Source organism: Syzygium oleosum, unplaced genomic scaffold (genome assembly GCF_021117445.2).
Source record: "Syzygium oleosum isolate NSW1041296 unplaced genomic scaffold, Sole_v2.1 Sole_v2.24, whole genome shotgun sequence".
Taxonomy (NCBI): domain Eukaryota; kingdom Viridiplantae; phylum Streptophyta; class Magnoliopsida; order Myrtales; family Myrtaceae; genus Syzygium; species Syzygium oleosum.
In genome coordinates, this window is record NW_026607508.1 from 3486081 (window position 1) to 3499403 (window position 13323).

The 13323-nt window shown below is 41.3% G+C and overlaps 2 protein-coding genes across 2 annotated transcripts; both read left to right on the top strand.

Annotated features, from left to right (window-relative positions):
- The first annotated feature begins 2191 nt into the window (after positions 1-2191).
- On the top strand, positions 2192-8115 carry LOC115661546 (DNA replication licensing factor MCM3 homolog 3). The gene is made up of 15 exons (XM_030583793.2): positions 2192-2452; positions 2932-3140; positions 3903-4033; positions 4114-4352; positions 4463-4699; positions 4807-4961; positions 5044-5252; positions 5370-5535; positions 5610-5806; positions 5960-6019; positions 6095-6184; positions 6261-6445; positions 7313-7378; positions 7459-7600; positions 7745-8115. Exons 1-15 carry the CDS (start codon positions 2280-2282, stop codon positions 7805-7807), a joined length of 2322 nt encoding a protein of 773 aa, XP_030439653.2. The 5' UTR covers positions 2192-2279; the 3' UTR covers positions 7808-8115.
- A 1817-nt stretch (positions 8116-9932) lies between these two features.
- LOC115661537 (uncharacterized protein At2g34460, chloroplastic) lies at positions 9933-13066 on the top strand. The gene is made up of 5 exons (XM_030583783.2): positions 9933-10268; positions 10380-10601; positions 10879-10998; positions 12067-12339; positions 12767-13066. Exons 1-5 carry the CDS (start codon positions 9948-9950, stop codon positions 12929-12931), a joined length of 1101 nt encoding a protein of 366 aa, XP_030439643.2. The 5' UTR covers positions 9933-9947; the 3' UTR covers positions 12932-13066.
- Positions 13067-13323: the final 257 nt, after the last annotated feature.

Here is a 13323-nt window from a genome sequence, read left to right on the forward strand (position 1 = left end):
TGAATCTTTTAGCGGGAAGGTTGTTTTTTTTTTCCCGACATATACTTGGATTTTCGCTGAACATATAAAAGAAAAAAAATAAATTAATTAATTAAGAGTGCGCTTATTTCACGGAAAATATTTTCTTTAAAAAAAGAGCGAAAATAAAAATATTTTCACCGTCTGTGAAATTTATCGATAATGAAAATATTTTCTATTGACCCATTATTTCAAGCGATCGTTTTAAAAAAAAAAAAAGTTTTCGAAATCATTCAATTTTTTGAAACAAATGGAGTCTAAAAACCATCCAGTTTGTGTTCCAGATACTAGGAAGATGTTATTTGGAACCTAAAACAAGTTTTTGTGTTTTTCTTGGACTATGTCTTCGCATGATCCTACGGTATTTCATGACGTCTGACGATGAGTGTATAATCTGGACACTAGTCTGAACTTCCATTTTATGACCGAGACTTTTACTCTGTTAATGTTTCATATTTTTCGTGTGACTAAATATAAGTTATGGTTAGTGGATTCTAGCAGCAAGCGATAGTCATTAAAGGTGATGATTTAGTGCAATCGTTAAATTAATAATACAAGTAGAACCCATGTAGACCTTGAAACCGACCCGGAAGGTTCCAAGGTATACAATGTGTTCCAGGTTCCAAAATAGTTAGTCAATAAAAAATATTTTCATTATCGATACCAATTAATGTATAAATATTTTCTTGGACGATTGTGAACAATCCAGCCGAATTTTTTTAGGAAAATAATTTTCAAATTATTCATTTTTTTCGCTAAACAAACGGAACTTTAGAATCTAGAGGAGAAGGAACCGACCCACAAAAAATTCGGGAGGGAGGTGGTTCACAATATAAATGTGCAAAGGAACCGGGAATTGCCCGAACCGGATCGGACCGGCTCGAACCGGTGGTTCCTAAGGGAGCCTCCGGTTCCTGTTCAGTGTAGAACCGCCCACCCACTTACTTGAACCGGACCGGTAATATAATAATATATTATATATTTTACTTATTTTAATTAAAAAAAAAAAGAGAAATCCTAAAACCCTAAACGCACATGACTCACTCAATACTCGAAGCTCAAAGTTTGTATTGGTAGCAATTTTTAAGTGCCATTCAATCTTTTGAATTAATTATCAGGATGGTGATCATCTTTTTCTTCAACGAGTGTTGATGATCCTCATACATGTGCTTATTTCGCAGATTATTGGGGACCATATGCGGGCAATTGTATATCTCATCTCGGATGGAGTGGTCTTGTTGAACATAGGAAGAGGATATGTAGTTAGGCGTCTTATTCGGAGGGTTGTACGTACTAGCAGGTTACTAGGAGCAAGGGGTGATGGCAGAGAAAATCTTGAAGGCATTTTTGCTGTGACTTCTGCATTGGACCATTCTAGATGAAAGGCTCACTTGTCACTTGGACAAGAAAGAATTGGTGAAATCAAATGCCAGAGGACAGTTCTGTATACTGAAGATACATCGTACACGTGCATTAAGGTCAAAGTGGAAGTAGCATGCGGCGAACATAAGATCGGTTCCATGGATCCATAAGTCACGTGACGCGCGTGAGACGGTGATGGCGGGGGCTAGCGGGGAGTGGAGACCGGCGATGATTTTTTTTCGAAAAGGGGTAACTCTTTTTTTTGTGGTGGCGTAATTGCTTGCATTTTACTCAAATCGATTTTTTAATTGGAAAACCAAAAGGCCTTTTCGTGTACGAGGATTCGATGCATGAACTAGAATGGGCGGCGTGGTCAAGTATGGGCCCCGTTCTACGCTCGTCCGAGAACATCCCGACGCGTGTCTTTACCCTTGGATTAAGGCGGTTCAACGTAGATAGCCCCGATCAAAATTCAGTCAGCATCGGCCATCGGATCGAGCATGACCAACTCCCCCCCCCCCCCCCCCTACATGAAACATAGCCATCATTTCTCGTTCTTCGTGATTTTGGTCGAAATCCCTTTCTTTCTTTCTTTCTTTTTTTCGGTTTTGACAAATGATGTTCGGCACGAGGGGAGTGGTCAAGTCACGTGACGCGCACGTGAGGTGGCCCTCGGGGCAGGGCCTCTCCAGCTTTTCCCGCCATCGCCCGCTCTCCCCTCCTGTTTCCCGCCATCTCCGACCTCGACGAAAGAGAAAAGGGGAAGGGGGGGCAAAATCGCATCCAAGTTAGGGTTCACCACACGCGCACGCTCGCTCTCTCTCTCTCTCTCTGTGGCCATCGCGCTCTTCTTCTTCGCCGGACGGGGCTTCGCCGAGCGAGCGAGCGAGCAACGATCGATGGACGTCAGCGAGGAAGTGAGGGGGGCTCACAAGCGGGAGCTCCTGGCCTTCCTGGAGAACGATGTGGGGAGGATGTACATGGACGACATCAAGACGATGATCAACCACAAGCGCCGCCGCCTCGTCGTGGACATCTCCGATCTCCACTCGTTCCGCGACTTGGCCCCCCGGTTCGTGTTGTTGTCTTTCCCCCTCTTCCCCTTCCCTGCAGGTCGTTCCTTCTATTTCGACAGGTTCCGAGCGTGGGGAGTCAGGCTGTCGTTGCTGGGGCCGCGGATGGCTTGTCGAGTGTAGTCCGTGTGGTGGGCTGATTAGGATGATTTGTCTTTTTGTCGGGCTCGAATTCCCATTTCGGAATGGATAGAACGTGAATGCGAACGGACGGCCTAATTACGTTTTGGTCGTGATCCCTTTTTGTGAGCGAAGCAGCATTATGCATCCAATTGATTTGGCATTTTCAGGGTTTTCATTCAAATTAATTGTGTTCATTATCCTTAAATTGTTGGTTATGCATGGGCTTGATGCAATGGGGGGTGTTTTTGCTTTTCCTACTATATCGTTCAAGAACGTTGATTTGCTTACTTCAATCGGGTCATGTCTGTTTTACTTGATTATTCAATTGATTATCTATTGAATTTTTTTTTTTCAGGATCTTGAGAAACCCCGGCGAATACATGCAAGCATTTTCCGATGCGGTTACTGATCTGGTTCACAGAATCGATGGGAAGTACTTGAAGGAAGGAGAGACTGTCCTTGTTGGCTTCGAGGGGCCCTTCGTTTCTCGCCGTGTCACTCCTCGAGAGCTTCTCTCCGAATTTATCGGCTCTATGGTCTGCGTCGAGGGCATTGTGACTAAATGTACGTTCTCTTCTCTTGGCTAATACTGTTGTTTTTACTGTTGCTTTCATTGAGGGTGGGATACCAAACCCCTCTTGGGGTTCTGAGAGCCCATATCACTCGAGAAATTACTTGAAATTTATTTAAGTTTCTTGGTTCCCTAGCTGAAGCTGATAGTTGCTTTCCTAAACAGTAGACATTCTAGAGGTTCAGGTATGAATATAAGTTGTTCACTTGGTTAGCTAATATCATGACTTGCTGCGTCTGAGGCATTGACATAACCTTTGTTTATGTAGTCTTTACTTTGGTAGCCTTTCTTTATATGATTGTTTCACATTGGCACTAATAAGTTGGCCTTGTTTATTACTTGACTTCATGAATTCCACAGTACCTAGACTGTGCTCCACACTTTTCCCATGCAACTCGTGTGAAGTTTTGGACATGTGCAAAGATGATTTAAGATGGAACTACTCATGAACTAAACGCATTAACAGTATCAAATAGTCCATCCATACATAGTTTTGGATGTTGTACGTCTGCTCAAGACTGTATGGACCTGTACTTTTGGATGCATACTTCATATGTTCAATTGGGTTTTACCCAGTGAAAGTAATTTCTTGTGTAATAGCTCAACATTATACTAATAATCGCTTTACCAGAATTCGGCCGTTAAATGTACAAACCTGTTCTCTGACTTCTATTGCACATCTGAACAAGCTGTCAGATGCACTCCCAGCAATTTCGCATATTTGCGAGAGCTGATAACTTCAATACTCTTTTCAGGTTCTCTTGTGAGACCAAAGGTGGTAAAGAGCGTACACTTCTGCCCCTCAACTGAAAAGTTCACTACGCGAGAATATCGAGACATAACATCCAACATGGGTCTACCCACAGGTTCTGTCTATCCAACAAGGGTAAGGCATATATATACCTTTTGGAAAACTTATTATTGATGATTTATAGAGGGCCTTTCATGATGAAACTGTTATTTCAGGATGAGAATGGTAATTTACTGGTTACGGAATATGGACTCTGTCGATACAAGGATCACCAGACCCTCTCAATGCAAGAAATGCCTGAAAATTCTGCCCCTGGTCAACTTCCACGAACAGTGGATATCATTGTGGAAGATGACTTGGTTGATTCTTGCAAGCCTGGAGACCGTGTGGCTATTGTGGGGATATACAAAGCCATCCCTGGGAAAAGCAAGGGCAGTGTAAATGGAGTATTCAGGTAATCTTAGGTGTTCAAGCAAGCTTCATTGTCACTCTTTTTCCACCTTGGCCTGCTGATGCTCCCATTTTCTTGTGTTCTGTAGGCTTGACTAAGCAATTATTTTGCAGGACTGTCCTGGTAGCTAACAATGTTTCCCTTCTCAATAAAGAGGCAAATGCACCAATCTACACTCCAGAGGACTTGAAAAACATAAAAAAGATAGCAGGGAGAGATGATACATTTGATCTACTTGGCAATTCGCTGGCACCTTCTATATATGGTCACTCATGGATAAAGAAAGCAGTGATATTGCTGATGCTTGGTGGAGTTGAAAAGAACTTGAACAATGGTACCCATCTACGAGGGTGAGTAATATCTGATTTACATTTGGCATTAGTTACAATTATAGACATGGCCCCTAGTTCCCTTCTTCTTGCTTTCTGAGTCACTCTTGCATATTTCTTTCTACTAGTGACATAAACATGATGATGGTTGGTGATCCATCTGTTGCTAAATCTCAACTATTAAGAGCCATCATGAATATTGCACCATTGGCCATATCAACAACAGGTCGCGGTTCTTCTGGAGTTGGTTTGACAGCTGCTGTTACGTCTGATCAAGAAACAGGTAGTGCATCTGGTAGACCTATTTGTCAAATACATATCATCATTTGATGAGTTAAGTGATGCTATTCCTTTGTTTTTGTTAGGGGAAAGAAGGCTAGAAGCTGGTGCAATGGTTCTTGCTGATAGAGGCGTTGTCTGTATTGATGAGTTCGACAAAATGAATGACCAAGATCGGGTTGCCATACATGAAGTCATGGAGCAGCAGACTGTAACTATAGCCAAAGCTGGTATCCATGCATCATTGAATGCTCGATGCAGTGTGGTAGCTGCTGCCAATCCCATATACGGAACTGTAAGAGTGCTTGTGTTGTTAAATTCTCAATAGGATGGATGTCGACACCAATGTAGTATTTGATGTATGTTGAGAATTCATCCTCCTGCTAACTTCATGCTGCTTTCTTTCCTGCAGTATGATCGATCTTTGACTCCTACAAAGAACATTGGCCTTCCGGATTCTCTTCTTTCCCGTTTTGATCTACTTTTCATTGTATTGGATCAAATGGATCCTGATATTGACCGTCAAATCTCTGACCATGTCTTGCGCATACACCGATACCGTTCCACATTTGATGGGGGTAAAAGTCATAATTTGTACAAGTAAAAATTAAGATTTCAGAGTTTCAGTCCTTGATATATGTTTGCATTATAGGTGAAGTCGATGGAAGTTCACGGTATGGGAGGGAGGATGAAGCAGATGCTGACTCATCTGTTTTTGTCAAGTATAACCGTATGCTTCATGGGAGGAAAACAGGAAAGCGTCAGAAGAATGACTCTCTCACCATCAAGTTCCTTAAAAAATACATCCACTATGCAAAGCACAGAATTCAGCCAGAGCTGACAGATGAGGTTATGATGTTTCTTTTTTTCTTATTGTTAATCGATTGTAATTGAAAGCAAAGTGGCTTTGAGAAAACTGTATGAATACCAACTATCCGTGGTATTTAGCCAACTTGATATTACAGAAATGTAAGGAGCTATTCTCACGGTTTAGTTTTGCAGGCATCTGAACACATAGCTACTGCATACGCAGAGCTCCGCAATGCCAGTTCGAATGCACAGGTACCTCTAGTAATCTCATATTTGGGAAGTCAATAATTTATTTTCATGACTTATTGGGTTTCCAACCATTTGCAGACTGGAGGAACTCTGCCGATCACAGCAAGAACTTTAGAAACCATTATACGTCTATCTACTGCCCATGCCAAGCTTAAATTGAGCAGAAAGGTACTTGAATTTGTTCATTTTTATTAATTATGCAGGTTTATTATGTGAATAACTGGATCATTTTATGTATAATCAGGTTACAAATTCTGATGTGGAAGCTGCACTAAAAGTATTAAATTTTGCTATTTATCACAAAGAATTGACTGATATGGAAGAGCGTGAGCAAGAAAGAGAGAGAGAATTGGGAAGAAAACGCCAGGCTGATCGACATGCTGGTCAAACTAATGGAGATGATCTTGGCTCTACCATCAATGCAGGAGGGTAAGTACACATGGTGTGCTTTTCTCTTTACGGGGTTTATTTTGTTTGCTACCGCTACTGCATGAACATTTCCACATTGCAGAGTTTCCTCTTGTATCAAATGGAATTGCTAAGTTACATCAAGACCCCCTTATATCTGACCCTACCATTTGATCCCATCAACAAAAAGAGTGGATTAATAAGCTTCCAATTTGGTCTAAGATTTCTGTTTTCCAATAAATCGTAAGTGAAAGGGAGGGTCAATAGTAACTCTGCACATTATTTTATTTCCAAAGGACAAAAACTGCTTTAGGATTTTTAGCCACTGCAGTCTGCAGCCTATTATATCTAGGTCCCGTCATTGGTTTCCTCATCTCTCTGCTACGAGTTACTTCACTCTTGTGCGTCACTGACATATTAACATGCAGCTAATGAGATTTTTTATGCTGAAAGGCCCCTGATTCTTCAGTTTTCACTGAGAAAGTCTGACGATATTGTAGTCTTTTTTGGGGATTTTGGTGAATTTGGGGAAAGTAGTCACTGACGTTGCCTAATTGTTCATCCTTGTTTACCACCTGATACATTTTAGGTTGTCATCATTCAGAAGAGTAAGCTGTCTCTTCTGTATTGAGTTAATGTAGCTCACTACCGAATACAACTTTCATAGTAGTTTTGCGTTTTTCTTTTCATTCTTGTTTTGCTGAGCGATCAAGGACCTACTCTGCAAATCCAAGTGGGTTAATAGTAAAGCCTTTGACCACATTAGTAAACTGAATTTTCTTCTCATCTCGCTTTCAACCGATTCTTTCCTTTCTCGTGTTCTTCTGTCCACTGATGTGGCCGGACTTACGATCTTCTCTGTACTCTCTCGTCCTTTCTTCTTGTTAGCTCAACTGACGCCATGGAAGTAGATGATGCACCCCCGGCACCACCTGCAACCCTGTCTCAAGAAAGGTATTGATAAGGATGTTTCTTTGGGTGCTGATTTATTTGCTTGCATAGATCTTAATATTGCCCCCTTTGACTCTGTGCAGAATCGAAGCATTTAATACCATATTCGGTCAACATATGCGAGCGAACCGCTTGGAGAGCATATCAATTGCGGAAATTGAGACAATCATCAACAGCATTGCAACTAATCCCTACTCAAGTACACAGATATTGTCACTTCTGCAGGTAGAGAAAAATCATCTCCAATCCATTGGTTTGAAGGCCTTCAGATGCCATGCATTTGTACATGAATTCATTTGTATCCTAGTCTAACCTCTGATTTCCCTATTGTGTGGTCTTGTGATTGATGGATTATTTTCATTTGATCAGCGACTGGAAGGTGAGAATAGAGTGATGATAATTGGTGATGTCGTGCACATGGTTATAAGCTGACTCTTAAGAGAGGAACATCTGCGGTGCCAAAATTATGGACCATCGCTCTTCATCTGCAAGTTGCTGCTCATAAGCTACTGTCCAGCCAGGTCCATTTTTATAGCAAAAAGCCATATTGTTGGAGCCTTTATCTTTTGTTCATTACCATCACACTGCTTTTAGAGCTTCTAGTACTATCTTTGGTTGTACGTGGATTAATTTATCCTTCCATTGCAGTTACTATCATCTGAGAGTGGTACCTCCTAGATCAGTCACTGTAAATTGAAAGTTACGAAGGTCGTGAGTCTATGTCATGGTATATTTATTGATGTTTTCGGTTCACACGCCTGCATGCCGATGTAAAGAAGTCTTGTATCATTTTGCTCGATAGACCATTGATGTGCTAGGGGAAAAACTTAGGCTCGATTTCTTCTTTGATAAGTACATAATGCTCGGTCATTGGGTCGACTCTTGGCATGCTAATTTCCATGACTTAACGAAGCAATATCTGCTTCGTCAGAAGCAAGCGGTCCTGGTAAAACGCAGCATCTACAGCAGGAAGATCAGGTCGGGAGCATCTCATAAGTTGTAAAAAATATCTGATTGCTAATGCTGTAGGAGGAATTTTTTTAGATATTGGAGAGAGTACTTTTTGCCCTCTTTTTGCAAAAAAAATATTTCTCTAGAAAAATGATTCCTAAAATAGATCTGTACAAAAATTAATTTACAAACTAGATATCTAAATGTCATGTCGTGCCTAAAGATTTTCTGGTGATCAACCTCCTAATCCTAGTCATTTCTACTTTCATCAAACAATTAAAGTAAATTTTAACGCTGCTCACAAACTTTAATTTTTCAGAAATACTCTATTATAAAGAATGAAATCCTAAGAAGAAGACTGATTGTTACACCACAAAAGTAATCTCTCCTTGAGTTTAAATTCAAATTATGGGTAAAAAAATTTTTGAGCATCATTTTATAATGACATGACCTGTGTAGTATAATTATGAAAGTAATGGTAAAGTCATCCATTTCATTTAAAGTTAATTTGAATCTGAATTTTCAAAACATGAATAATTATCTATTTTATATGTAGCTTATTGTATTTAATTAAAAATTAATGGAAAGATTAGATTTTGGAGCAATAAATCAATAAAGTAAAACTTTGTGATTGTATGCGAGCGAGTTCTTTGAAATTGGGTGGATTCCATTGAAAAGTTGAGGATTAATAATCTTTTTTAGAAATCGAATGAATTCGGTCTTATGTATACTTGAGGAAGGTTATCAATAGAGAAAGAAGATGAGTTCTTTCTCACATCACTTAAAAACCGTGTGAGGTGAAAGTCACATGCAAGGTTTTCAATGTGGGAAAAGAAGTGAAGAATCCTCTTTCCAACTCTGACCCTCCCATTCCAATCATTGCTTTTCCTTTTTACTACTTCCAAAGTAGTTGCTTCAGCTTCAATTTTTAAGGAACACACAAAGGTTGCGCGCAAAGTGACCGAGATCAGAAAGCTGATGACTAGACAATCTTCAGGCATGATTGGGTAGCAAGGAAATCTAGTTCGAGAAATAATTTTGGGAGAGATTCATTTGAGAATTGCTTGCTATGGAATTTATTTGAGCATTCACTTGTTTAGTGTTTCGGTCTTCGTAGCATTTTTGCAAACCGCTTCTTATACATTCCCTTCATGCTTCGATGTTTTCGGTGGATGTCTAGGTCTGCGACTCTGCAAATGCTTGAAAATTGGTTTATGCGAGTTTATGATTTGTTAACATCCCCGTTCGACTCGACCCGACCCGACCCGACTTTGGAGCTTGGACCCGCTCAAACGGTTGTTTGGGCCCAAATTTTGAAAGAAAAGACGAGGCCCAAATTGGTATATGCGAGTTTATGATTTGTTACGGTACGAACCGATTGTGTGCATGTCACCAACTTCACATTCCAACATCTTCCACGTGAAATTTCTCTCATCACTCAGATTTCAAGCATAAATTCTCTTTAGTTACGCTCGTTATCCATCTCGAATCCTCCCATCATGCTCCATCTCTTAAGGTCAAAACCCGTAGGGGATACTCCCTCCTTCTCGGGAGGAAAAATAACGGGGAGAGCAGAGGAGTTCTAGATTGTCCGACGGCCGGGACGGTAAACAAGACGCTCATGTCTCCTGTCAGCCTTAACAGGTCCATTACATTAGCTTCACTCGAACGGGAAGTCAAGACCGTGACAACTGCTGGGCAACTGGCAAAAGCAGAGTGGAGGGAGGGAATTTTTTGTGGTCGCAGTTTTTCTTACTTGGGTTTTCGCGGGGATATCACAATCGCCCACGATCACCACCGAATGGCCACTCCTTCGATTCTGAGTCTCAGAGCGACCACCTCTCACTTTCTTGTTCCATCATCTCCTCCCTTCTCGTTCTCTCTCGCTAATAAGCCCAAGTCATCATCACCCTCGTTCTCAAACTCCCTCAACTCCATCAAGGTACGTGCCCCCACTCAAGTTTCTCTGCCTTCTTCTTGTTCTTGTTCTTGAGACCCCCAGCTCTCAGCTCCTCTCACCATCTCTCTGTCTCTGTCTCTGTCTCTGTGGTAGATGATGCAGCAGGGCAATGAGATTACAGAGGAGGAGGCAGCGGGGAAGGCCGAGGCCAATGCGGGCCCGGCGAGGAGAGTGTTCGTCGCCGGCGCGACGGGGAGCACCGGCAAGAGGATCGTCGACCAGCTGCTCGCCAAGGGTTTCGCCGTCAAGGCCGGGGTCCGCGACGTCGGCAGGGCGAGGGCGGCCTTCCCCCAGAACAATCCAGCCCTTCAAATTGTGAGTCATGCATGCTCTTCTCGATTTGTGGGTTCTTTTTCCTTTTCTTTCTTTCTGAGGTTTGGAAGAATGAGCGAATGTACAGGGGAAAATTATGGTGCCATTCTGCGAAAATTGGGTTTTCAGATATAGGCAATGCCGTCCTTTTAGGTTGCAGCTAGCAAGTATGAATGCAATATCGAAATAAACGAAGCGAGTAGGAAGGTGTTATGAGCATTTTAAGTTGCATAGTCGGTTGAATTGTAAGAGGAGTGTAATCTAATGAGTTCATTTGAAGGTGAAAGCTGATGTGACGGAAGGGTCCGAGAAGCTGGCTGAAGCAATTGGCGGTGACTCCGAGGCTGTGATTTGTGCCACTGGGTTTAGGCCGGGGTGGGATTTGTTCGCTCCTTGGAAGGTTAGTCGAAGATAATGTCGCAATTATGCATTCAGGATATTCCTCTTGCCTGCCGTAGTGTCGTGTAGTGTATTTGAGCGTGGATGTTTCGGTATCTTATTGATTTCCGTCGACCCTTGGAGTTGAACTTTGTCTTCGGTTAAGCCGACGAAGTTTTTCTAGTCATTGATGCTGTTGATGTCATGAGCTTTTCAATTGAATGTTGAAGGGCCAATTGCTTATCATTCCAGCTAAGAAAGAAAGATACTGCTCCCTTCTGTTTTTTCCACTTCATTTTTTCTCTTTCTCCTTCCTAAGAAAAGGAAAAGGTACATTGATTGCGAGAAATGCATCTCTTGTATCAAATGTTATCTTCCATGGGGTTTAGGTGTTTGATTCTAGATTCACTTGTTACGATGGAGAAAAATGAACTTTCGACTGTTTCAAAGAACCAATGCTAGCAGATGCCTCCGTCGCCTGTTATTCTTTATAGAGTTGATACCAAGGCTGTGTTATACAATTTCAGCGATGCTTCTAGTATGACGTCACACTTTTTATTGGTTCACTACTTAAGACATGCAATTCAATTTGTCTCTGAGAATTGAACATCTGCACCTATCGCATTTTAGGCTTTTCTTGAAATGTTGAATGTTATGTTATTGTATGATGAAAAGTCTGTGATGGTGAAATTCAAGATATTCAGAGTAGGAGAAAGGAAAACAATGGGGAAGAGAAAGGAGTTAAAAGTCTGGGGAATCATGTTTTTTTGTGTCTGTGCCTCCATGGAATACATGGCTAGAAAGAAGCAGGGAAAAAGAACACCTAAACAAAAGTCTGCATCTGATTGAATGCTAAAAGATACATTTCTCAGTGATCTTTTTGAATGGATTCAGGTTAAATTGAAAGAGTTTTTTTTATATATGACATTATCTGATTAGTATTACACAGCTCCATATCTGTATGCATCTTGTGCATCTTCACGAACAAATCTTTACCAGGTTCAGATCCTGAATGCCATACCTTAGCTAAGGAAAATAATGAGGATTCTCTGCATAGAGCAGGGGAATGATGAAAGCTTTGTTGTTGCAGGTTGATAACTTTGGCACTGTCAATCTTGTTGAAGCTTGCCGCAAACTTGGAGTGAACAGATTCATCTTAATTAGTTCTATCTTAGTAAACGGAGCTGCTATGGGGCAGTTGCTCAATCCCGCTTACATCTTCCTCAATGTTTTCGGTCTCACCTTAGTCGCCAAGCTTCAGGCAGAGCAACATATCAGGAGATCCGGAATAAACTACACTATAGTAAGGCCTGGTGGTTTGCGTAACGAACCTCCCAAGGGTAACATTGTCATGGAGCCTGAGGTAATTCCACCCAGACAATTTGTTCTGGTTTCATTTAGTACTTGCAGCAGTCAGTTGGAAGTGTTTATAACCATTGCTCCGGAGAAGATCATTTCCGGTCTTTTAGGCCATGAATTGACAATATTCAAGAAATGCTTTTGGCACATTGTGATTTAAAGATTAGATGTACCATTCATTGTCATTTTCCTGTTTAAAGTTCATTGTTTTCTCAGATATTGATTAGTCTTGCATAAGTTTTCCCAACTATTCAAATCCATCTTGGTCAAAATATCGAGAACATGAGTTGATTTCAGATGTAGGTTTGTTCTGAAGAGCTGTTTCTTGCCAAGAATATACTGAAAATAGTTTGCCAAATAAATTTATCCATAAGCAAAATCTTAAATTGATCAAAATGAGTTGGCTTGCTACTTTCTCTTCTATTTTCCAGGATACTCTGTATGAAGGCTCTATTTCCAGAGACCAAGTTGCAGAAGTTGCTGTCGAGGCCTTAAACTATCCGGAATCCTCTTACAAAGTTGTCGAGATAGTCGCCCGCGAGGATGCTCCCAAGCGTTCATTTGAAGAACTGTTTGGTTCTGTTAAGCAGCGGTGAAATATAAATTTCAGGAGAGGGAAATTTTTCTCAGGCATTATCCGCTTTAGTCTAGCGACGTCTGTGTATGTGACGCTACATATTGTACATTGGTTACAAAGTGCAGAAATATGTCGGTATTCTTTGACGAGCAAATACATCAGCGACATATCTAAGTATTCTATGCTCTGACATTCGTGCACTGTGAATGCCTAGGGGTACGGTTTTAGGTCATTGGTGTATCCCAGAGGACTTCCAGAGAAGTTAGTAAATGTAAATTAACATGACAGCGGTTGAGGACTTTGGTCCGAAGAGAAGCTGAAACGAGCTAAAGTCAGATTGGAAGTCGTCATTAACCTCTCTTCTTCACCAAACCTGCAGGTGCAGGGTGAGAGGCCTCCCCTCTCTCTCTC

Bases quoted from the DNA above. Each gene is read 5' to 3' on its own strand.
- LOC115661546 (XM_030583793.2), top strand. From the start codon at position 2,280: ATGGACGTCAGCGAGGAAGTGAGGGGGGCTCACAAGCGGGAGCTCCTG. The intron at 4,034-4,113 runs GTAAGGCATATA...CTGTTATTTCAG, and splicing joins GTTCTGTCTATCCAACAAGG to GATGAGAATGGTAATTTACT. The intron at 7,601-7,744 runs GTAGAGAAAAAT...TCATTTGATCAG, and splicing joins AGATATTGTCACTTCTGCAG to CGACTGGAAGGTGAGAATAG.
- LOC115661537 (XM_030583783.2), top strand. From the start codon at position 9,948: ATGTCTCCTGTCAGCCTTAACAGGTCCATTACATTAGCTTCACTCGAA. The intron at 10,999-12,066 runs GTTAGTCGAAGA...TTGTTGTTGCAG, and splicing joins ATTTGTTCGCTCCTTGGAAG to GTTGATAACTTTGGCACTGT. The intron at 12,340-12,766 runs GTAATTCCACCC...TCTATTTTCCAG, and splicing joins ACATTGTCATGGAGCCTGAG to GATACTCTGTATGAAGGCTC.